The sequence below is a fragment of the Esox lucius genome, chromosome 5, assembly GCF_011004845.1.
Source record: "Esox lucius isolate fEsoLuc1 chromosome 5, fEsoLuc1.pri, whole genome shotgun sequence".
Lineage (NCBI taxonomy): Eukaryota > Metazoa > Chordata > Actinopteri > Esociformes > Esocidae > Esox > Esox lucius.
In genome coordinates this window covers 28,189,890-28,216,144 of record NC_047573.1, presented here as the reverse complement: position 1 = coordinate 28,216,144, position 26,255 = coordinate 28,189,890, and the positions used below count along the sequence as shown (strand labels likewise).

The following is a 26,255-nucleotide window of genomic DNA, read 5'->3' as shown; positions in this document are numbered from 1 at the left end:
CAAACCTGTCTCACATGGTTTGGTCTCTGGCGTGATCCGCATCAGTCTCCGGAACAGATCATTCTCCTCCTCATACTTTGCTATCCTTTTCACAATTGCCCCAAAAACCTCAACAGCAGCAAACACAGTTAAATGGTCATTAAAAAGAACACGAAACGACTCTAGCTTAGAGATTTCCAGTCGACTCAGAGATGGGAAACCTGCTAATATTGGTTCACACAGAAGGGAATCTTTTTGACGTTCACTTTTCACACAAGGTGGAGCGAATATGAAGTCTTTGGTATCAAAGAGCCCTTGAAGCTGCTCTCTCTCTCATGACCGATCCACAGTTCTTTCGGTTCTTCTTTAATCTGTCCGGGCTGGGGGTCCTCCTGCCCCAGACTGGGGCTCCACTCTCGCTTGCAGTGCTGCTGCTCAGATGGAACCTCCTCTTCAGAGACAGTGAGAGAGATCTGCAGGGAGTCTGGAGGGAAGAGGAAGAGCATGAGCTTGTTTCAAGCAAAACCAGCTCATCTGTAAAGGAAGTATTAAGAAATGGCCATGTTTGGCTGTAACTGGAATTGGCTCTGTTGTCTTCATTGATCATGTGACTGTTGATGCAGGACAAATTCTGAAGTGTACAGAAAAAAGAGACAAGAAAACGCCTCCAAACTCATTGGTCTAAATCATGTAGCAAGACAATAACGCACTGCCATAGCTACAAAGGTGTTTTTTATAGGGCAGAGAAATGAAAAGTTCTAGACTGTTGAAATCACAAGTAAATCACGTGACGAGAATCCTTAAAAATGGGACGTATGTGTAACGATTGTGTGTACATAATCAACAATCACCGGCATTATACCCAAATTAGCCATGAAATTCCAAGTTTGAAAGCAAGTGGCTTTGATGACATGGGACCCAAATCTGCACATACATGACTACAGCCCCACTTTGCAGAGTGCATATTTTAATTATTTTGGTACCCTAAAAGGGAGGGACAAACAAAATGAGCGGTCATTTCTAAATGATTCATGCTCAATGTATGTCAATACCCTTAGATTAAACTGACAGTCTGAACTGCAGCTCCAGAGCCAATGTATAGTTTCAAATTCTAAGTGCTGGAATACAGATGGTTTAAGTTAAGGAACTATCCTGAAGCCTTCCATAGCTTCCTATTTTACTGATGTACAAATGAGGTAACACACAAGGTAATCACAGTAATAGGGTTAAGGTTAGCAAACTAAAAAGGTTAGGTTTGGTTTAGGTATCACACTATACTATCATACTACTGCGAATAAGGTTTGGGTTTGAGTTACAATGAAACAGCAAACATTTGCCTCACCATGGATTCAAAGTTTAAATCCAACCATTCCCGGTAAACCACAGCTGTGTGTCGTATCCATGCATTATTCTGTGATGCTCCTAGCCGTGGAATAATAATAATGTGTTATATTCATATAGTGTTTCTCAAGGACCCAAAGACGCTTTACAAAATGAACATGGAACAGAAACAAACAAAAGAAAAAAATACAATGAAAAAACAAAGAATATTAAATGGGATTGGGATTGGGCATGGCTAGCGGTTGGCGATTTTCAACAACTAGGTCTTGAGGCATTTCTGGATGATGGGGACAGTCTCAGAGTCACGGATGATTTTGGGGAGGGAGTTCCAGAGCCTAGGAGCAACCCTTGAGAATGCCCTGTTGTCACCAAAGCCTTTGAGCTTGGACTTGGGGATTATGAGGCAGCCTGCAGTTCTGGAACAGAGTGTGTAGGTTGATATGGAAGAAGGTCGGAGAGGTAGGGGCGATATTGTTTAGGGCTTTATATGTCAATAGGAGGATCTTGTAGTTAATGCATTGGGAGATAGGAAGCCAGTGTAACTCACAGAGGATAGGGGTGATATGCTGCCGCAGAGTGTTGAACCATTTGGAGCTTATGGAAGGATGTAGATTTGATGCCGGTGAGTAGGGAGTTACAGTAGTCAAGACGGGAGGTTATGAACGGATGTATTAGGGTTTTCGCAGCATTAAAGGAGGGAAGGTCTGAGGTATGTTGGCCATATATCCCACCTTAAATATACTAATATTATTGCTTAAACATACTAATACCACAATTAAGGTGAAACCGCTGTCAGAGCGAGAGGATGCAGTCAAAACATTGTCACTAGGTTTTGGCGGGCTACACTGGAAACGTGAGTGGAACAGCTACACACAACTAAAGCAATAAGAGAGATCCTGCTTTTCTCGACAACTACAAACAAAAGCAATAAAGTTTGGCGGATCCAGCTCTATGCTCACCTAAGTTGGTAGGCTACATATTTAGAAACATTATGGTAATCATGCTTATTTATTTAAAACAAATACATCCTGAAGCTGTTCATTTGTGATTTTGATTATTTATTAGTTACACACACATCTATTAGATACACACACATATACAGCTCCGGAAAAAATTAAGAGACCACTGCACCTTTTTCTTTCCTTTCCAAAAATGTTGAAAAGGAAAGTTTTGAGTGAGGAACAGAATCGTTCAATTTGCAGTGGTCTCTAAATTTAACCATTCTGTTCCTCACTCAAAATCTTCCTTTTCAATGTTTTTGGAAAGAAAAAAAAAGGTGCTGTGGTCTTTAAATTTTTTCCAGAGCTGAGATCAGGACGCTGAGTTTAGAAAGCACATTAAGAATCGCACACTGAGGATAATTGGGTGACAGGAGGATTGCTAAGATAATTGCATGATTGGTGACCCCTGAATGCATAACTGAATTCATTATTGTCTTATTCTGATTGATGACAGCATACGGTTTGCATTGCCAGTTATCATGAACAAACAAAGTCTGGTGATGCAAAAGCATGATTGTTTTCCTAACACAGCATTCAGGATCAATCCTGTTACTGGAAAAATACATTCCAAAGCATTTAAAGCAGGTGCAGGGGGCAACCTTGTGGTTTTGACCGCATGCCTAAATTCCTTTTCCACAACTGCAGGAAAGCATGCAACTACAGTCCATTATTGTGCATTATTCCACCCAATTCACCCACACAGCACATCCAATCCACACCATCTAGCAGAAAACAAAAAAAATAACCAATATCTAGAAGGGACAGTGAGTCAAATTAGAAAATTGCCAAACTCTTGTGTAACGGTGTGGGTATGGTTTTCCCGGCCCACGTTAAACACAGTGAAACAGATTTAAATACAATTAACACATTTTAGCCACATCGGATTTCTATTTTCACTACCAGTCAAAAGATATCATGACCAGCTTTGGCACACTAGCTGCACTAAGATATTCAAGTTGTCAGTGGGCTATACTTAAAAATTATAACAATTGTTGCACAAAGACCCATTTTGTCTTGCATAACATCAGACAAGTAGTGCAAAAGTTCCTGACTAGGGTCTGAAAGAATAAATTCACATTTGCACTGTCAAATGCAGGGAATGTAATTCCTCACAACAGAAAGACATTTCAAGGCAAGTCAGAGGAAACTGTCTTTACTGAAAGCTGAGCATGCTGATAGAATAAGCAATGGAAATTGGTTCATTGATAAGATAAATCCCAAATGAATTAGGCTAGTGAAGGACAGGTTGAATTAGGCTAGTGAAGGACAGGTTGAATTAGGCTAGTGAAGGACAGGTTGAATTAGGCTAGTGAAGGACAGGTTGAATTAGGCTAGTGAAGGACAGGTTGAATTAGGCTAGTGAAGGACAGGTTGAATTAGGCTAGTGAAGGACAGGTTGAATTAGGCTAGTGAAGGACAGGTTGAATTAGGCTAGTGAAGGACAGGTTGAATTAGGCTAGTGAAGGACAGGTTGAATTAGGCTAGTGAAGGACAGGTTGAATTAGGCTAGTGAAGGACAGGTTGCTCCAGGTATTTAAAACGACCCGCATGACGATGACAGAAAACATGATGGATATCAGAGTCAAAAGAAAAGGTGCAATATTTTACTAATAATAAATTCATGTTATCGCATACAACTTTCATTAATATATCATTTGTATTATGTCCTTTATTTCGTTTTTGTCTTTGGCCAGGATCTTTTTACTCCCATTGGGGACAACAATACCTGTTATGAAAACATGTTATGGATAATTGGATAAATCAAGTTTCTATGCTGGCCAACTGTAATAATTTGTAATCATGTCATACTGAAGGCAACGACAATTTAGGTTATAGACATGACAAATATATTAGGTTTGAAATAAAAGTGCTCTATAAATAAAATTTAAATTTAAAAGTATTATTGATGACCACCCATGTGTATATCTATACAAACTCTATACATCATTTTTGTATAGTTAAAGCAATACCATGTTGGGTTAAGTACAGGGGTCAGATCAATATATTACACCATGTGTGTTGGTACTTAGAGAAATAAATGACACCATGTGATTCAATATACAATGATAACATGCATAGGTAGGTGTTCACCATGAGGTGAAAGGTGTATATACAGATGGAAAGTGCTTAACAGGTACAGTGATCAGATAGCAGTCCTGACATTTGTTTTCAAAGGAGTAAACGGTACATGTATGCGCATGTGTGTGTGGGCGTGCGTGCGTGTGTGTACGCACGCGGGTGTATGAAAACTTGCATTAAGCACCTTTGGAAAATATGTTATCATCCACATTTTGGTGTAATACACTATCCAGTGGGGAACCATCAGTGCCTTCTAGAAAAGGCAGAGATATTGATAAAAATGTGTTTTTCTTTATATTATCGTTTTGTATTATCAGCACACCACTTTCGCCACAAAACTTTGATTGGAAGCCTGCCAGAAAAGAACAGACAAAAGTACTTGATTTAACTAACAATTACGCCTACACACTTATGGGTGATTATTAACGTCCTTCATTCAAAAGCCCCTCTTCCTTCAAGGCAAATGATACTGTCAAGCCTATAAACGAAAATGAAGTAGCCGGGATGTCTTCCAAAGACAATAGACCTAGATTAGTGCCAGGTGCATAAAGTAAATTAGTGATGCTGTGATTTCTCTTGATTATTCAGTTTGATACAATGTTTTAGATTATACCCCCGGGCCCAGAAGGCCTAGGTCCACTAGACACGGTTTGCCCAACATCGTCTTTACCCAAAAAGCTATGCCCGGTTTTCAATCCATGGATACAGTTCAAAAGTCAGTGTGTGCAATAGTCACCACCTGCAGAAGATTTGTTTTTATTATTATTTTATGTACGGTTACTTAAACAAGTTTTACTTCCTGAAATTAAAGTGCATTGACAAAGACAATCAAAATGTACTAGTCACAAAACTCACAAAAGTTCCATTACCCAGAAAAATCCACAAGCTGGTTTGGATCATACCTGAACACTAAAGTCTTAAACGGTCTTAAATGGATGGAGAAAATGTTTCACATGCAAATAGCACATGAACATCTGTAGTGGTCAAGAACAACATTAAACTCAGTTTTAAATAATAAACATTTAAGGAGTGTGTACATTGAATCTGTTTATTCACAACAATACAAGTTGTCATTTTATAATCAGCTTCTCAATAATGATTTCTGTTTAATGTAAAAACATTTATGGTTCTCTTTTGTGCATCAATTGGTTTTATTTGCTTTGGTCACTAAACGAGAGGTGACTTGACACACACCACCCCACAGATGGCATGAACTAGTGCTGGCAATTATTTATTTTCCTTCTTTCCTTTACATCACTTGGCTCATTGCAAGATCACAGAGTAAGGTGCACTACTACTATGACTGGTTGTCCCACCTAGACATTTGCAGCATCTGTAAAATTACTAACATGCAAAATATTATGGCTTCTTTACTGTGTGGATTCCCATGTGCCTTTTAAGCGACTGTGATGAAGAATATGTCTTCCCACAATCTGAGCATTGGTAAGGCTTCTCACCTGTGTGTATTCGCTCATGCGTTTTCAGATGTCCAAACTGGGTAAAACCTTTTCCACATTGAGCACAGTGGAAAGGCTTCTCTCCTGTGTGTGTCCTCTCATGCCTTTTCATGTTGCCTGACTCTGTAAAACTCTTAACACAAAGAGAGCAATGGAAAGGCTTCTTTCGCTTCTCCCCTGTGTGTATTATCTCATGCATTTTCAAGGACCCTATCCTGGTAAAACGCTTACCACATTGGGAGCAATTAAAAGGTTTCTCTCCTGTGTGTGTCCGCTCATGTCTTTTCAGACTCGCTAACCAGGAAAATGTCCTTCCACAATAGGAACATTTGAAAGGCTTCTCTCCTGAGTGAGTCTTCTTGTGTGACTTCAGTCCCCCAGACGAGTAAAATCTCTTTTCACATTGGGAGCAGTAATAAGGCTTTTTGCCTGTGTGTATTCTTTCATGTTTTTTTAAGTTTTCTAACAACGTGAAACACTTTCCACATTGGGAACAGTTGAAAGGTCTCTCGTCCGTATGTATCCTTGCATGTCTTTTCAGATTTTCGGAGTCCGAAAAATTCTTTCCACACAAGGTGCAGTGGAAAGGCTTCTCTCCTGTGTGTGTTCTCTCATGTCTCTCAAGCCGCCTTAAGAAAATAAAACTCTTCCCACACTGGGAGCAGTGATGAGGTTTATCTCCAACGTGCGTCCACTGATGTCTTTTCAGGCTTGCCGAACAGATAAATCTCTTTGTGCATTGGCTGCAATGGAAAGGCTTCTCCACTGTGTGTATTCTCTCATGTTCTTTCAAGTTCTTTAACTTGGTAAAACATTTTCCGCACAGGGAGCATTTAAATGGCTTTTCCCCTGTGTGTTTTCTCTCTCCTGTGTGTGTTGTCTCATGTTTTCTCAGTTCACTTAACTGGGTAAAACTTTTGCCACACTGGGAACAGTTATGGGGTTTCCCTCCTGTGTGTCTCCTCTTATGTCTTTTCAGGGATGCTAAATTGGTAAAACTTTTTGTGCACAGAGAGCAGTGGAAAGCCTTCTCCACCGTGTGCATTCTCTCATGCTTTTTTAAGTTCTTTAACTTGGTAAAACACTTTCCACAGTGTGAGGAGTTGTGTCGTTTTGTTGGTCGAAACCTCTCTGGCTGCTCTCGGTCATGACTCTCTCCTGCCAAAGGGAAACAGAGTATTTAGTAAATAGGTCTCTCTGGCTAAGAGCATCTGCTAAAAGACTCAAGGGTAAATACCATGCCATGGAAATATTAAGTGAAACTCAATGGTTGTGTCGCCTCTGAAAGCGTAAGTATAGAATATATAGCTCAGGAAAAAATAGAGTGTCAGGTTGCTTCCATCCTGAACATTTCAAAGACGGCGTTCATAAGAACAAGGTCAAGCAACAGACATTGGGAACAATAAAGCTACAGACTGGCAGAGGGCAAAAACAACTGTCCACTGACCGAGATGACCGTCAACTCATTCGAATGTCACTCAACAACCGTAGGATGACATCAGTAAAAATAGCTTATTATCACAATGAAATGTAATGAAAATAATATAAACATGACACAAAAAGGAAATTATTATTTTGGCTAGTAAGAAATATGTTAAGCTGGTGGATTTTTTTCATCTACCAGTCCCCTTGGCTGGTGAGCCAATAAGATCATTTTCGACACTGTATTCCAGAATTGGGACCAATTGGGACACACTAACTTGTCAAAAATTGCATCTACATATTAGATAATTATGTCATCCATTAAAATAACGGCAAATTTGAATATTTAGCTAAACATCACTAAGCATTGTGTTAAAGTGACTAACATTTCTTATGAAGTTCATTGCCACCACAATTAGCATCAATGAACTGCATGGCTTTTGCCACCGATCATTTTAATAGCTTAATAGCCTGAAATAGTCCTACTAGTATCTTACTAATTGGAAAAGTCATAAGAATTGGGCAATTGCTAACGAGACCAAAGACAAACTTTACACTGACAAAGCTATTTCATTTCATGGCGCAACGAAGTTTGTTTTTCATTCGTGTATGACATTGATACAATAACTATCAATATAGTTGACAATAACTTACTTTTTAGTTGAGTGAAAAGACGAGAGAATCATGAAAATACCAGAACCCGGTCCATGTTTATAGGGCTTTTTTTAATACTGAAAAAATACTACCTATTGCAGCTTTGAGTAATTGGTATCGGTACTCGGTATAGGAAAGTACCCTAATGTAAGTACTTTTACTCTGCCTGAAAAAAAGTGGTATCAGTGCATCCCTACCTGGAAGTGCCTCAAAGAACTCTGCACTTCTAGCAGTTCTGATGTCCTCAATGACTATGGTTCTTTTAAATTTAGAGAGGTCATATTGAACGTTTTTGAGTGTTCACATTTTGCCACATACAAAACCAGGCTGGCAGACAACTTCAAGTCATTTACAAAGAGAGTTCACATTAACCCCAAAGAGAGTTCACATTAACCCCAAAGAGAGTTCACATTAACCCCAAAGAGAGTTCACATTAACCCCAAAGAGAGTTCACATTAACCCCAAAGAGTGCTCACATTAACCCCAAAGAGTGCTCACATTAACCCCAAAGAGTGCTCACATTAACCCCAGAGTGCTCACATTAACCCCAGAGTGCTCACATTAACCCCAGAGTGCTCACATTAACCCCAGAGTGCTCACATTAACCTCAGAGTGCTCACATTAACCTCAGAGTGCTCACATTAACCTCAGAGTGCTCACATTAACCTCAGAGTGCTCACATTAACCTCAGAGTGCTCACATTAACCTCAGAGTGCTCACATTAACCTCAGAGTGCTCACATTAACCTCAGAGTGCTCACATTAACCTCAGAGTGCTCACATTAACCTCAGAGTGCTCACATTAACCTCAGAGTGCTCACATTAACCTCAGAGTGCTCACATTAACCTCAGAGTGCTCACATTAACCTCAGAGTGCTCACATTAACCTCAGAGTGCTCACATTAACCTCAGAGTGCTCACATTAACCTCAGAGTGCTCACATTAACCCCAAAGAGTGCTCTCATTAACCTCAGAGTGCTCACATTAACCCCAAAGAGTGCTCTCATTAACCTCAGAGTGCTCACATTAACCTCAGAGTGCTCACATTAACCTCAGAGTGCTCACATTAACCTCAGAGTGCTCACATTAACCTCAAAGAGTGCTCACATTAACCTCAAAGAGTGCTCACATTAACCTCAAAGAGTGCTCACATTAACCTCAAAGAGTGCTCACATTAACCTCAAAGAGTGCTCACATTAACCTCAAAGAGTGCTCACATTAACCTCAAAGAGTGCTCACATTAACCTCAAAGAGTGCTCACATTAACCTCAAAGAGTGCTCACATTAACCTCAAAGAGTGCTCACATTAACCTCAAAGAGTGCTCACATTAACCTCAAAGAGTGCTCACATTAACCTCAAAGAGTGCTCACATTAACCCCAAAGAGTGCTCACATTAACCCCAAAGAGTGCTCACATTAACCCCAAAGAGTGCTCACATTAACCCCAAAGAGTGCTCACATTAACCCCAAAGAGTGCTCACATTAACCCCAAAGAGTGCTCACATTAACCCCAAAGAGTGCTCACATTAACCCCAAAGAGTGCTCACATTAACCCCAAAGAGTGCTCACATTAACCTCAAAGAGTGCTCACATTAACCCCAAAGAGTGCTCACATTAACCCCAAAGAGTGCTCACATTAACCCCAAAGAGTGCTCACATTAACCCCAAAGAGTGCTCACATTAACCCCAAAGAGTGCTCACATTAACCCCAAAGAGTGCTCACATTAACCCCAAAGAGTGCTCACATTAACCCCAAAGAGTGCTCACATTAACCCCAAAGAGTGCTCACATTAACCTCAAAGAGTGCTCACATTAACCTCAAAGAGTGCTCACATTACCCTCAAAGAGTGCTCACAAACAATTCTAAGGCCCATATATTTTTATTAAGCAAGATATCAGTGTGTATTGATCATTGATGGTATAAAGTTAAGCCCCCTTAACAATCGTTCATTTCATCCTGCAGCCAGGTCTGTCTTGAAGAAGTCAGATATTTTTCGCTTTGACATTTTTTTCTGGCGCGGAAAGGTGACATTCGCTTGCGATCCAGAGTGACGCTGGGCAAATCCAATAGTTTTAAACTTCAACAGAGTAACGTTACCCGCCTTCAAGGAAGTTAACGTTTGTCAGTGGAAGGGGACAGACAGACCTGTACAAATGAATGACGTTAACAAAACAAATGAAGCGATAGGCTGCTGGTTATAAAACATGCACGTAGGATGCACATTTTACAATCAAAGAGAGTAAATTTGTATTGTCGCCAATGGCGACCTTGACAGAAATTTCACTCGCAAATAAATATATTTGGTCGCAAGTGCCACCATTTTAATCGCAGTTTGGAGCCCTGCAATGTGTACATTTTATTTTGTTAAAACAATAAAATGGCCCTTACTTTGCAGGATTATGTCTACTTCTTTCTTGTCTTCTATCTCAGTTGAACTCATCCTCCATGGTTTCCTGCAATCGACCAGACGCACAGACACCCTCTTCAGAACCAGCAGTAAGGTGTTGTCAGGAGACACAAGACCCGGAGGAAGGCTAGCAATGTCCTGGTAATAACAAAAAGACCAAGAGAGACACATTATAATAGATGCTGACAGCACCGCTGTAATAAAGCGCTCAACAGAAGGTGGTCTCTGCTCCTGATAGAGCTGTGCAGAACCAGACCCAGCTGTACCATGTGGTCTTCTGATCTTGAGTAACACTTCTCGGCCTTGGTAGCATAAGGATGTTGTTGAGGCTCCTCAGAGGATCCTGCTGTGTGAAAGAGAACGTCAAAACAGATATCAACTGATGACCTTCTACTGCAAACACAGGGTCTTACAATGGGCATATACACTCACCTAAAGGATTATTAGGAACACCTGTTCAATTTCTCATTAATGCAATTATCTAATCAACCAATCACATGGCAGTTGCATCAATGCATTTAGGGGTGTGGTCCTCGTCAAGACAATCTCCTGAACTCCAAACTGAATGTCAGAATGGGAAAGAAAGGTGATTTAAGCAATTTTGAGCGGGGCATGGTTGTTGGTGCCAGACGGGCCAGTCTGAGTATTTCACAATCTGGTCAGTTACTGGGATTTTCACGCACAACCATTTCTAGGGTATACAAAGAATGGTGTGAAAAGCGAAAAACATCCAGTATGCGGCAGTCCTGTGGGCGAAAATGCCTTGTTGATGCTAGAGGTCAGAGAATGGGCCGACTGATTCAAGCTGATAGAAGAGCAACTTTGACTGAAATAACCACTCGTTACAACCAAGGTATGCAGCAAAGCATTTGTGAAGCCACAACACGCACAACCTTGAGGCGGATGGGCTACAACAGCAAAAGACCCGACCGGGTACCACTCATCTCCACTACAAATGGGAAAAAGAGGCTACAAGTTGCGCGAGCTCACCAAAATTGGACAGTTGAAGACTGGAAGAACATTGCCTGGTCTGATAAGTCTCGATTTCTGCTGAGACATTCAGATGGTAGAGTCAGAATTTGGTGTAAACAGAATGAGAACATGGATCCATCATGCATTGTTACCACTGTGCAGGCTGGTGGTGGTGGTGTAATGGTGTGGGGGGATGTTTTCTTGGCACACTTTAGGCCCCTTAGTACCAATTGGGCATCGTTTAAATGCCACGGCCTACCTGAGCATTGTTTCTGACCATGTCCATCCCTTTATGACCACCATGTACCCATCCTCTTATGGCTACTTCCAGCAGGATAATGCACCATGTCACAAAGCTCGAATCATTTCAAATTGATTTCTTGAACATGACAATGAGTTCACTGTACTGAAATGGCCCCCACAGTCACCAGATCTCAACCCAATAGAGCATCTTTGGGATGTGGTGGAACTTGATTCAGGATAATGGGGAACAAGTCAGCACAAGGAGCAGGCTAAAGCAGAAGGATTAGTTGCCATAGAAATGGACACAGGTAACTGGTAAGCCACCTTCAGCAGTTCAGTTTGAGTTAAATTCAGAATTGACCAAAGTAAGCTCACTAGCACCTTTATCCTGCTACCTAGTACAGCCCTCAGAAGTAAAACAGTTCTGCCCACTTGGGATATTTCAGTTATATTATCCAGCAACCAATGACTAGGCCTCACTTTTGTGTATCCTTTCCCCAGAATTCTCTCATGCTTTTAACCTCCGCATCTGTGTGATACTCTCCAGACTACAGGTAGGCTGAAAGTTCCTTCAGAGGAGCAAGTCAAGTTAAACAACACCTCTCATCTGCGGTGCAAATGTACTGGCTTTTCTCAAGGAACTGACCTCTCCAATCTTCCCAGTGTTATTGTCTGTAAACACCAATGACCTAATAATAAATGAATCAATTGTACCAACAGCAGACTGAGGAAGTTGAATGTCAACACCCGGATGTTTCTTATGGAGAGGGTGTTGACACTGGCCTCTTATGGTGGGCTGTCAGCAGCTGGTAAGACTATTGTCAAGCGGACAATGAGCTTCCAAGCACTGTGGACAGCAGTGCAGGGGGCTTTAGGTGCCACGCGCTATAGAGTACCAGAGCGTGGTTATAAGTTACCTTGGCACTAAAAAAAATATTTGAGTACAGTAACTTTTAGAAAATAGTAATAATTAGGCCAAACACCTGGACTACTTTTAAATTCTGAAAGGATGGTGGTGAAATATATTTTCAACCCTTTCTGTATTTCTTAGAACCCATCTTAGACCGTTTCTATATACAGACCTTTTCAGGATCCTTGAGATACTTTTGACTGCACTTCTGGACTGCTCTTTTCATGTCAGGCACAGGTTCTCAATGGGATTCAAGTACTTAATGTTGCAGTCAATTATACATTTGATTATGGATTTTGATGTGTGCTTGGAATCATTGTGGATAATTGTTCTGCATACATTCTTTTTTTCAATACCAAACCCACTGATGCAAGTTTAGCACTAGTACTTTATTTATGGTTGCTGGTGTAATACTCACCGCTGTCCATTGGATCTTTAGTTTCCTCCTCTATTTCTTCTTCTTTCACGTTTAAAACGTATTCCTCCTGATTCTCTGCAAAAGTATCTTTCTCTTCCTTCATTGTAACAAACGTGATCGCCTCCTCATTCACTTTTGTGTTTCTCAAATCGCCATCCTCCTCTTTCGTTGGGATAGTCCCTCTCCCCTCTTGCAACCGAAACGTGTATTTCTCTTCAACTGTAACATCCTCCATTCTGAAAGCTTGTCCCTTTTCCACTGAGACAACCTTAATCAGCTCTTCCTCTTTCACTTCAAAGTGTACTTTATCTTCTTTCAGTGTGCTACCCGATAATAACTTATCTTTTTTTTCCATTCTGAAACATTCTTCGTGTCCTTTCGCTGTCATATCTTCGTTTTCTCCTTTAATTAAGATGCTCCGCCTAAGAGTTTCTTCCTCCGTCCAGCCCATCTCCCCTTTAGTGGGGTCTAAGTAGCTCACTGAGCTCATGTAGTCACGAATGTTGGCTAGTTAACATTAGCAATTACCCTTTGCTCAGCAATGTGGACATATTTAATAAGCATCTAAAGCTAACGTTTCCTTGCAGTAACGTCCACATACATTTGAGTTGACATTCACAAGACTTTTTTTTACATACACCATTTATCGGTTTTACATTTACCAACAAGCTATCGAGGTGGCTGAATGAAGAAAATGTACATCCAGTCTTAGTTTAGGCAGGTGTCCTTTAAATACGTCACTCTGCTTCCATCCCCACATCAACATACCCACAAAATGGGGAAAACTTCAACGGTCGTCAAAGAATGTCTGTTAGAAACGCTTTATTGAGTATTACACATTGTCTGGAAACATAGCAAGGCATAGCAAACGCGAATCGAACAGCCCAGTACTGCTTCCGTGTATCTTCTACCTTTCGGATTGGGCGCACACCTCGCCAAAACAATCCTCACAGCGCCCCCATAAGGTCGGCGTTTTAGTAGGTACAAATCAGGAGATAAAATTGGGAAGGACATCTACTTAAGGTGTTTTAAATTTTTCAGGTGGACAGATATTTGAGCTATATTCCCACCCCATTCATTGATAAAGATAGGCAAATTTAACAAAACTCAAACTAAATAAACAATGTATACAATTAAAATAAACAGAAAGGCAATCTCCCTACTTGAAAAAAAAAAAAGTACAGCCCAACATTTACATAAAATGACACAAATGAGACAGTCACACCAAAGAAAGGTGGAAATTATTAGAAAATCATTAGAGGAACATTAGAGAGTCAAGCCGTCAGGTAAGATTAGAAAGTTGGTCTGGTTTGGTATTAACCATAGTGGTGTGAGGTACCACAGACTACCTAGATCAAAAGGTCTACCTGTGGCCCCTCAGAAGCGTGATTACTGATGCTCATGAGTCTGGGAGGGGTTACAAAGCCATTTCCAAGCAATTAACATGACATCCACTGTCTGACAAACCACCAACAAATGTAGCAAATTCCAGACCACTGACAGTCTACAAAAGGCAGGTCATCCCACCAAATTGATTGACTGCACAACTACTAGTATATTTGTTTCTGGGCACTATAGACAGCGCTGTAGGGGACTCAGTGTGCCACACGGCATGTCTAAAGGCAACCCACTGAAAGGATCAGAGAAGCTTCGGTATCCATTTGAGTCACTGAGATAGGTGGCATTTGGGCCTTTTGTTGGTAAAAAGGCATTTGGGCCTTTTGTTGGTAAAAAGGCATTTGGGCCTTTTGTTGGTAAAAAGGCATTTGGGCCTTTTGTTGGTAAAAAGGCATTTGGGCCTTTGGCTGGTTTTCAGTCTTCCCTGCTGTGCCTGCTACAACATCTATTTTCATACATTTATTTCATTTACTCGAGGCTACTGAAGGTACCATCAACTTATGTCAATAAAGCAAAACAGGAACTAATCAATAACATTTTCATAGCAGTCTAATATTTAATCAAAAGCTTTGTTCTGAAGTAATCTAGGCTACAGTCTTAATAACTAGAATGGAAACAGTGTCAACAAGAAACCCATATTTTTCAATACTATCTAAGCATCAACACAACCATCCAAGTGGCCTGCTAATGCGCTTTTTGGAACATTCCTAAACTGTAGAATAGAATGTAAACTAACCACTCGGGGCATCATCACAACTAAACTTCACAACTAAATGATTTCTTGCCAGTGTGAATCTTAACATGCCTGGTTAGGTAGAGCTTTTAAATGAAACCTTTACCGCATTCATAACACTGCATTGTTTCTTAATGTAAATCAATATATGTTCAATTCAAGTCATGTGGGTCTTGACTCTTGTGACAGAAACAGCACCCACATTCACAACTTTGTTTCTCTACTGTGAGTCAGCATATGGCGCTTTAGGGCCTGCTTGTAATTGAATGAGTTCCCACACTCTCCACAACGTAGTGGTTTCTCTCCTGTGTGTGTCCGCATATGATCGGTTAGGCTCTCTTTGACTCTGAAGCTTCTCCCACAGTCATCACATTTAAACGGTTTCTCACCTGTGTGAATTAGTTGATGCCTGTTTAAGTTCCGCTTCAGACTGAAGTTCAAACCACAATCATCACAGTGAAAAGGTTTCTCTCCTGTGTGAATAAGTTTATGCCTGGTTAAGTTCTTTGTGACACTAAAGCTTTTACCACAATCTCCACAGCTAAAGGGTTTCTCTCCTGTGTGAGACCTCATGTGCTTAGAAAGATCTCCTTTGTGTTTGAAAGGCTTGCCACAGTATTTGCAGGGGCAAGGTTTCCCACGGTGTAAGAGTCTGACATGGGCCTTCAGTTTAGATGTGGAGTTGTAGCATTTTCTGCAGTAGATGCATTCAATCGGTCTTTCCTTGGGAGCAGTCACTCGCCCCTGCAAGTCAGCTTTCAGTGCAAACATTTTACCTTTGTCATGGTAATGGTTTTTGCTCAACATAATGCTGGTTTGGTCTTCCTGATAACTTACCCTTTTCACACATTTGTCATGAAAGAGCTGTTGAACTGGCTCTACCTCTTGACCGATATGGCGTTCCTCTTTAATTTGTGTGGGCTCTGGGTCCTCCTGCCCCAGACTGGGGCTCCACTCTTGCTTGCAGTGGTGCTGCTCAGGGGTAACCTCTTTAGAGGCAAGAGAGAATTGCATATAATTATAAAAACAGTATTATTATTGTGATCTTATTGAATAGAAATATAGCTGCAGTGGTTATCCAGTATCTTATTAGTAACACAGCTTTTGTTTACACCCTTTTGCAAGACAAAGTTTGTGAACCCTTATGAATTACTTGCCAAAATGGCCAATGTGTGGTCTTTGTTAATCACACTGTATTTTGGTAGGCATTCATACAGGTATGCATGTAATTTGTAAGTGTTCACAAACTATTTTCATTAAAAAGCTGAAATTAAATCATGTCACACCTTTTCTTTTGTTTAATTTTTTCTATAATAACATTGTTTAACCAACCATATTTAAGTGAAGGAAGTCAGGGGAGAATTTGATAGCGTTCAAGCATACATTTTAAGTAGAATGCATTGGCTGAAATTTCAAAAGATCTGTTTGGCGAAAAGAGCACACAGCACCTACTGGTGGCGGATGCATCATGCAAATATTTTGGCACAAGCCCTGCTTTCATCTACCAGACAGCTGAAGTTAAAGAGTCATCTCTCAACATAGCAACAATCCAAAGAACACAGCGAAATCAACCACAGATTGGCTTGCAAAAGGGAAGATTAATGTCCTGAAATTTCCCAGTCCGAGCCCAGACCGTAAATCAATGGACTGACTTGTGGGCTGTGTACAGGAAATCCCCTCAAAATGTATCTGAGCTTAAACTCTTTTGCAAAGACAAGTGGGATAAAATGGCAAAATCCAGCTTGGTAAGGTCTCAATAATTAGAACAGCAGACTTGCTGCTGAAATCCAAGACATAAAGGGTCGCTTGCAAAAGCATTAGTTAAGGCGTGTGAACGCGTACGCCACCAAGACATTGACAGTTTATTTAATTTTGTCTTATTCATCTCAGAAATTATCTGTTTTTCACTTCAATATTGTCAGTTGCAAATTCTTATCAATGGTGAAAAAAGGTTTAACATGATTTATCTTGATTTAAGGCTTACATAAAGCCTTAAATTACATAAAAAAAATGCTATATTTTCAATTAGTGTGTTTAGACATACAAACCTATTCTGCATAGTCTTATCTCTGGTGTGATCCACAGCATTCTCCGTAGCCAGTCATTCTCCCGCTGGTACTCAGTTAACATTTTCTCAACAACCCTGAAAACCCCTCCAGCAGCTTGTGCTTGTGCATTGAAAAGCACACAAAACGACCGTAGTTTAGATATTTTCAGTTGATTGAGAGTTGGGAATTTTTGGCATGGATCCTTCTGATCACAATCATTTTTCACACAGGGAAGAGGGAAAACTAAGTCTTTTGAATCAAAGAATGGCTCTTCATCCTGACCGATCCGCAGTTCCTTCTGTCCCTCTTTAATCTGAGTGGGTTCTGGGTCCTCCTGCCCCAGACTGGAGTTCCACCCCCGCTTACAGTGCTGCTGCTCAGCTGGAACGTCTTTAGAGACAGCGAGAAATAACTGCAGGGCATCTGGATGTATAAATAGTAAAGAATAATAACTGTAACAAATAATACAATTTATAAAGAAACCTTAAAAAAAAAAATTGTGATGCTATCTGCCTAATAGTGTCATTTTCTGTGGAACCCTTTAGTCACTCATCAGACATTGTACATACAAACCTGTCTCACATGGTTTGGTCTCTGGTGTGATCCGCATCAGTCTCCGGAACAGATAATTCTCCTCCTCATACTTTGCTATCCTTTTCTCAACTGCCCCAAAAACCTCAACAGCAGCAGACACAGTTAAATGGTCATTAAAAAGAACACGAAACGACTCTAGCTTAGAGATTTCCAGTCGACTCAGAGTTGGGAAACCTGCTGATATTGGTTCAGACAGAAGGGAATCTTTTTGACGTTCACTTTTCACACAAGGTGGAGCGAATATGAAGTCTTTGGTATCAAAGAGCCCTTGAAGCTGCTCTCTCTCCTGACCGATCCACAGTTCTTTCGGTTCCTCTTTAATCTGTCCGGGCTGGGGGTCCTCCTGCCCCAGACTGGGGCTCCACTCTCGCTTGCAGTGCTGCTGCTCAGATGGAACCTCCTCTTCAGAGACAGTGAGAGAGATCTGCAGGGAGTCTGGAGGGAAGAGGAAGAGCAGAGATTGTGAGAGATTTTTTTTGTCTTTGACCATGTTTAAAGCTATACCAGTTAGGGATGTGCATGAAAAATATTTCCACTATCGATAATTCGTCAGCTTTTGTCATTGAATAGTTGACCCCACCCACTTGTGACAAAAAGGTACTAAATGACAAAAGAATATGTAAATTGTAATGTTACGCAATAAATTAAACGTTTATTTAAAAATGTAGTTAACAACCTAAATAACATTTTAGTATAAACAATTGGGCTAGATATACTTTTACTCAGGAGACATTCATATTCAGAAATGCCATAACAGCAGAAAACAACCTAATGCACGTCTTTAGTATTTTATAACAAGCAAGTACACAGCACCTACTGGTGGCGGATGCATCATGCTTTGGTTCTGTTCTTCAAATGGGGACCAAAGTTCTGGTCAGGATACAAAGGACAACGAATAGCTAAAAAACACCAAATATTTTGGCACAAGCCCTGCTGTCATCTACCAGACAGCTGAAGTTAAAGAGTCTCATCTCTCAACACAGCAACAATCCAAAGCACAAAGCGAAATCAACCACAGATTGGCTTGCAAAAGGGAAGATTAATGTCCTGAAATTTCCCAGTCCGAGCCCAGACCGTAAATCAATGGACTGACTTGTGGGCTGTGTACAGGAAATCCCCTCAAAATGTATCTGAGCTTAAACTCTTTTGCAAAGACAAGTGGGATAAAATGGCAAAATCCAGCTTGGTAAGGTCTCAATAATTAGAACAGCAGACTTGCTGCTGAAATCCAAGACATAAAGGGTCGCTTGCATAAAGCATTAGTTAAGGCGTGTGAACGCGTACGCCACCAAGACATTGACAGTTTATTTAATTTTGTCTTATTCATCTCAGAAATTATCCATTTGATTTTCATTTCAATATTGTCAGTTGCAAATTCTTATCAATGGTGAAAAAAGGTTTAACATGATTTATCTTGATTTAAGGCTTACATAAAGCCTTAAATTACATTAAAAAATGCTATATTTTCAATTAGTGTGTTTAGACATACAAACCTATTCTGCATAGTCTTATCTCTGGTGTGATCCACAGCATTCTCCGTAGCCAGTCATTCTCCCGCTGGTACTCAGTTAACATTTTCTCAACAACCCTGAAAACCCCTTCAGCAGCTTGTGCTTGTGCATTGAAAAGCACACAAAACGACCGTAGTTTAGATATTTTCAGTTGATTGAGAGTTGGGAATTTTTGGCATGGATCCTTCTGATCACAATCATTTTTCACACAGGGAAGAGGGAAAACTAAGTCTTTTGAATCAAAGAATGGCTCTTCATCCTGACCGATCCGCAGTTCCTTCTGTCCCTCTTTAATCTGAGTGGGCTCTGGGTCCTCCTGCCCCAGACTGGAGTTCCACCCCCGCTTACAGTGCTGCTGCTCAGCTGGAACGTCTTTAGAGACAGCGAGAAATAACTGCAGGGCATCTGGATGTATAAATAGTAAAGAATAATAACTGTAACAAATAATACAATTCATAAAGAAACCTTAAAAAAAAAAATGGTGATGCTATCTGCCTAATAGTGTCATTTTCTGTGGAACCCTTTAGTCACTCATCAGACATTGTACATACAAACCTGTCTCACATGGTTTGGTCTCTGGTGTGATCCGCATCAGTCTTCGGAACAGATCATTCTCCTCCTCATACTTTGCTATCCTTTTCTCAATTGCCTCAAAAACCTCAACAGCAGCCGACACAGTTAAATGGTCATTAAAAAGAACACGAAACGACTCTAGCTTAGAGATTTCCAGTCGACGCAGAGTTGGGAAACCTGCTAATATTGGTTCACACAGAAGGGAATCCTTTTGACGTTCACTTTTCACACAAGGTGGAGTGAATATGAAGTCTTCAAAGAGCCCTTGAAGCTGCTCTCTCTCCTGACCAATCCACAGTTCTTTCGGTTCTTCTTTAATCTGTCCGGGCTGGGGGTCCTCCTGCCCCAGACTGGGGCTCCACTCTCGCTTGCAGTGCTGCTGCTCAGATGGAACCTCCTCTTCAGAGACAGTGAGAGAGATCTGCAGGGAGTCTGGAGGGAAGAGGAAGAGCAGAGATTGTGAGAGATTTGTTTTGTCTTTGCCCATGTTTCAAGCTATACCAGTTAGGGATGTGCATGAAAAATATTTCCACTATCGATAATTCCTCAGCTTTTGTCGTTGACCCCACCCACTCGTGACAAAACGGTACTAAATGACAAAGAAATATGTAAATTGTAATGTTACGCAATAAACGTTTTATTTAAAAATGTAGTTAACAACCTAAATAACGTTTTAGTATAAACAATAAGGCAATATATACTTTTACTCAGGAGACATTCATATTCAGAAATGCCGTAACAGCAGCAAACAACCTAATGGACAGGCACGTCAAGTCTTCAGTATTTTATAACAAGCAATTTATTTTTTCTAATTCTTGTTACAGGATTTCCCATTAATTACAATTGCAAACCAACTAAAAACGTCATCAACGCGCCTTCTCTCCAGAGTTACGTTACATTCTGCATTACACCAAACAAACCTACCAATGCCTTCCAGTGAATAAAAATATCCTTTGAAGGAAGCTTAATAGAAATCAATTACATAAAATGAATGAACAAAAACCAAACAAAATCTGTCTAGCCAAACATTTTAAGAATCATTAGGCAAAGTCCATATTATGATAATTTATTCTTGTTTAGAAAAATGTGCATATGCACATGCTCTGGGAGTACACGAGTAGGCTTACTAAGTCTGTTGACCATCAGGCCCGCAGCCGAAAAAAACCTTTCAGCCGGTACAGATGTCGCCAGGATGCACAGGTATGGTTTCGCTAGCCTTGATCATTTCCTGTACTTCGCTGTTGGCCAGATTTGTTTAGTCTATAAGAAATAACCCATTGTTAGTGCCGCCAAGTGAGTCAATTGGTAGTACAGATAAGATTCACTTCTCGATAAATGCCATCCTTGTCGAAATGTCGAGAACTCGACTATTTGTTCTCACCCCTAATACCAGCTGCTCTGTAAAGGAAGTGCTATAGATTGGGCATGTTTGACTTTAACTGGAATTTGCACTGGTTTCTTCATTGGTCATGTGACATTGATCAGGATAAGTGTACAGAAACAAGAAAATGTCTCCAAACTAATTTGTCTAAATCATGTAGCAGGACAATAACGGTCTGAACTGCAGCTCCAGAGCCAATGTATAGTTTCAAATTCAAAGTGCTGGAATACAGAACCAAAGATGGTTTAAGTATAAGGAACTAAATAGCTTCCTATTTTACTGTTATACATATGGGGTAACAAATGAGGTAATCACAGTAATAGGGTTAGAAAACCAATAAGGTTAGGTTTAGGTATGTAACAGAAAATTTAGCTATTTACATTAATGAAAAACCAGCATGAATACATGGAAAAGTTTGGATGTAGCCAGGTAAAATAGAATATGTGCAAATGCGGTTTCTGTCTTAAGTGAGAATGAGGAAGATGCATTGCTAGACTGAAGATTAAGACTTTACAACGAAGTTCAGGTATATGTCATAACCTATGTTGTAATTGTTCCCAGTAATGAGCTGTAAAACTCATTAAAAACTATGCTCACTGAGAAATGCCTCAGAGCAATCACCAATTTCGAATTGACTGCATCTTTCTACTTGCAAGTAATTCACTGATTATTGTGTAGGACTTTGGGACTCTGTCTTGATTATTGAGTTGGGGTATGAGGAAAACCTACATTTCCACCACAGGTATCACACTACTACTGCGAATAAGGTTTGGGTTCTAATTACAATGAAACAACAAACATTTGCCTCACCATGGATTCTAAGTTTCAATCCAACCATTCCCAGTAAACCACAGCTGTGTGTCGTATCCATGCATTACTCAGTGATGCTCCTAAGAATGGATCCTAGCCGTGGAATAATAATAATAATAATAATGTATTATATTTATATAGTGCTTTTCAACGACCCAAAGACGCTTCACAAAATGAACATGGAACAGAAACAAACAAAAGAAAAAGAAAATACAATGAGAAAACAAAGAAGATTGAGAGAATGGGATTGGGCATGGCTAGTGGTAGGCGATATTGAACAGGTGAGTCTCGATGCGTTGCTCGAAGATGGGGATCTCAGAGTCACGGATGGTCAAGGAGGAGATGAGGTCCTGGTCCACACCTGCGGATTACCTGGTTTGGGGGGCCCGTTGCTGTCCCTGTCCTTGTCCATCTGGTCATAATTCTGACCTAGCCTAAAATCAAAAACTCTGGATTTAGCCCAGAGAAATGTATTAATGATTCCAATTGGACTCAATATCTCACCTGGCACAGCCAGAAGAGGACTGGTCACCCCTCTGAGCCTGGGTCCTCTCTAGGGCCGAATTTTCCTAAAATTCTGCCTTCTTAGGAAGTTTTTCCTAGCCACTGAAATTCAACACTACTGTTGATTGTGCCTTGGGGTTTAAGGCCGGGTGTCTCTGTAAAGCACTTTGTGACAACTACTGTTGTAAAAAGGGCTTTATAAATACATTTGATTGATGGTTTTGGGGAGAGAGTTCCAGAGACGAGGAGCAAACCTTGAGAATGCCCTGTCACCAAAGCCTTTGAGCTTGGACTTGAGCTTGGATTATGAGGTAGCCTACAGTACTGGAACGGAGTGTGTAGGTTGATATGGAAGAAGGTCAAAGAGGTAGGCAGGGGCAACTACACTGCTGTCAGAGCGAGAGGATGCAGTCAAAAAATTGTCACTAGGTTTCGGCGGGCTACACTGGAAACGTGAGTGGAACAGCTACACACAACTAAAGCAATAAGAGAGATCCCGCTTTTCTCGAAAACTACAAACTAAAGCAATACATTTTGGCCACTCCTACTCTATGCTCATCTAAGTTGGTAGGCTATATGTTTAGAAACAATATAATAATCATGCTCATTATGAGGCTAAATTATTAATTTAAAAACAAATACATCCTGAAGCCGTTCATTTGTGATTTTGATTATTACAAGAAGATACACACATGTAGTCTCCACATAGGATGCATAGTTTAGAAAGCACATTAAGAATCGCACACTGAGGATAATTGGGTGACAGGAGGATTGCTAAGATGATTGCATGATTGGTGACCCCTGAATGCATAACTGAATTCATTATTGTCTTATTCTGATTGATGACAGCATACGGTTTGCATTGCCAGTTATCATGAACAAACAAGGACTGGTGATGCAAAAGCATGATTGTTTTCATAACACAGCATTCAGGATCAATCCTGTTACTGGAAAAATACATTCCAAAGCATTTAAAGCAGGTGCAGGGGGCAACCTTGTGCTTTTGACCGCACGCCTAAATTCCTTTTCCACAACTGCAGGAAAGCATGCAACTACAATCCATTATTGCGCATTATTCCACCCAATTCACCCACACAGCACATCCAATCCACACCATCTAGCAGAAAATAAAAAAATACCCAATATCTAGAAGGGAAAGTGAGTCAAATTAGAAAATTGCCAAACTCTTGTGAGTGTGGGTATTGTTTCCCCGGCCCACATTAAACACAATGAAACTAATTGAGCCACATTGGAATTCTATTTTCAGTACCAGTCAAAACTTTGGAAACACCTACTCATTCAATTATTTTTCTTATAGTGATACAGGCTTTAGGTGGGTAGGTATTTAAAATGATCCATCCCACGGCCCAAGACTTACACGAGTTGGAATCTGATGATACATTTGCATGCTTCAAAAAGGGTATAGACATGTTCAGCGTAAATTAGTAGAACGCCGATTTTTAAGACAGTACTCACTTGTGTTCGGAGTGTCAGTGCCAATTTCTTCCTCCACCCCAGAGAGGTTGTCCGTGACAGTCATCTCTTCTATTACTGCATCCTCTTCTTTCACTGAAGGGCTCTCTCTCACTGTAACAGCCTCGCCTTCTACTTTCACTAATGTGCCATTCTCCATCCAGCTGAAATCTTTGGCGTGTGAGCAGTTGTTCATGGTCGTAGCTAGCACATTAGCGACTAGGCTATTGCTATTGTTGAAGTGTGACCTACACTTCCCCGAGATGGTTGATGAGAAGAGACCACTAGGAAACCAAGACCATTAATACAAGCAATTACCTTTATTCGCCCTTTACAAGCAGCTCTCTCTCTCTCTAAATATATATAACTAGAGACACTGTGGCACTCAGTCCAACAGAGTCTGAACATTGTACTTTAGCAAGCAGTATTTATACCTGTTCACACTATGTTTGGGTAGCGTTACTCTCCTAGTTTCTGTTTGACTAGTTCAAACTGGTTCTGCTTAACGACTCACAGCCCCTTGTGGTCGGGGTGCGGTCAGCCTAGCTTAGCTCGTTGCCTCCTAGACACTTCCCCTACAGCTATTATTACCCCACTTACAATCCCGTGTTGTTTTGCCATCCTCTGCTTATCTTGTTGCACACCTTCTTCTTTTACTTCTTCTTCTTCTTCTACTTATACTTGTTTCCGGCAGGCTAGACGCATCCATGGCGTATTGCTGCCCTCCACTGGTCTCTGCTCGCTATTAACAACTTAATAAGAAACAATTAGAAATAGCTATATCTTATTATATACTACAATACGTCGCAAGTACTCCATCAGTTTCTTCAATTTGCTCCAACTGTCCAAATTCAATAAAGTGCTTAAAGTAAAAACAGTTTCTCCAGTTGCACCCAGTTCTCTGAACAATTTCTTCCTCTGACAAGAGTACTTCCTGCACTGCACGAACACGCTTCACTGTTTCCTCGTCTCCACATTCACACTTTCCATCAGGATGTTTATTAATCAGAGCCAGCCCACTCCTCAGACCACAATGCCCAAGCCTCAATCTGGATAAAACTACTGCTTCGCTTCTCTTCTCTTACATCTATAAACACATTTTTCTTTTTTCTACCATACCTTGTACTGAATAATAAGTTCTCCCCTTCCTTTCACCATCCCATGAATTTTGCCACATTTCTTTTACTGACCTATTCATTATTTCAGTGTAGTCTGGTAGCCCATACTTCACATTAATTTGAACTCTTTCCTCCTGCACTGCTTTCTTTGCCACCTCATCTGCCTCCTCATTACCCTCCACACCCATGTGTGCTGGAACCCAAAGAAACCCCACCTCATTCCCTGCTTTATGTATTCTATACCTGCAAAATGTCCACAAGCACATCAGGCCTTGACTTAGTTTTGGTACCTTTAATTGCAATTAGGGATGCTGCTGAATCACTACATATGACAGAATGTGTCACGCATGAGGTTGTGGTAAGACACAGGCGCAGAGTCAATATAGTGGAAATAATCCATGTTTAATGCAAAAAAAAAAAAGAAGCCAAGACAAACGCAGCAACCAGTGACGTGGGCTATCCTATAAAGAGACAAAACCAAAATGAACAACAATGGTGTGGCAAAAAAGGGAACAACCAACACCTGCCTCCAATTGGGGAGACTAAAAGGATTGGAGGTGGCCAGAGGCGCCACCTCCTGTCCTATCCTGACTATGCCCCCAGCCCAGCGCAGAGATGGCTAGGGGCATAGCCAGGACGTGACAGTATGTTCCTGCTTGTTATCTTCAACCCACCTTACTGCCCATAAACTGCCACCAACTCTGCATTAGACACAGATAAGTTATCTGGAATCCTACAACCTTTTTTATAGCCGATTTCAGGTATGCTAATACCAAAAGCCACTTTACCACTCTCAGGATCCTTCGACCCGTCAAAATAAATTTGTAGGTAGCCACCCCATATTTGACCCTGCTGAGCTTTTATCTCATCCACTACCTCCTCTGACATCTTTCTTTTGCTTGTTTTCAAAAAATATAAATCAACAATGGGATCTGGAATCAAGCACAAAGGTACATCTGAACGACATATTGGTGGACATACATTTAAATCCCAATACCAATGTCACCTGCCATAGATTAGTGTCTCTACAAAGTTTGTTTTGACCAGTCTTGCTGTTCCCATAAACTCCCAATGCTGACTCAACAGATTTTTTGTTGGTAATTTTCCAGTCTGTCCTTTTAGTTTCATTAAATACTTCAACCCTAGTTTATGTCGTCTTATAGCAAATGGCATCTCCCCTGATTCTATTAATAGCGCTGGTATTGGAGTTGTACGAAATGCCCCACTAC

At 40.7% G+C, this 26,255-nt stretch overlaps 1 protein-coding gene across 14 annotated transcripts; it reads right to left on the bottom strand.

The window, feature by feature from the left end:
- Positions 1-51: 51 nt before the first annotated feature.
- Positions 52-24,869, bottom strand: LOC105007653 (zinc finger protein 2). 14 transcript variants are annotated; one of them, XM_020044652.3, is made up of 8 exons: positions 23,912-24,867; positions 19,723-20,172; positions 19,150-19,572; positions 17,636-18,091; positions 17,063-17,485; positions 15,852-16,003; positions 10,607-10,686; positions 10,356-10,478 (listed from the first exon to the last, which is right to left on the bottom strand). In XM_020044652.3, the coding sequence occupies exons 1-8, from the start codon at positions 24,102-24,104 to the stop codon at positions 10,418-10,420; spliced, it is 2,238 nt and encodes a 745-aa protein (XP_019900211.2). In that variant the 5' UTR covers positions 24,105-24,867; the 3' UTR covers positions 10,356-10,417. The 14 variants fall into 14 exon arrangements, with proteins under 14 accessions (XP_028975446.1, XP_019900207.1, XP_019900206.1 ...); XM_020044654.3 differs by having other exon boundaries at positions 10,607-10,683; XM_029119606.2 differs by lacking the exons at positions 10,356-10,478; positions 10,607-10,686 and having other exon boundaries at positions 13,689-16,003; positions 23,912-24,192; positions 24,343-24,863.
- Positions 24,870-26,255: the final 1,386 nt, after the last annotated feature.

Coding starts and splice junctions, on each gene's coding strand:
- LOC105007653 (XM_029119605.2), bottom strand. CDS start 24,104: ATGAACAACTGCTCACACGCCAAAGATTTCAGCTGGATGGAGAATGGC. Junction 18,092..19,149: donor GATAAGACTATGCAGAATAG/GTTTGTATGTCT, acceptor TCTTCCCTCCAG/ACTCCCTGCAGATCTCTCTC. Junction 17,486..17,635: donor GACCAAACCATGTGAGACAG/GTTTGTATGTAC, acceptor TTATACATCCAG/ATGCCCTGCAGTTATTTCTC.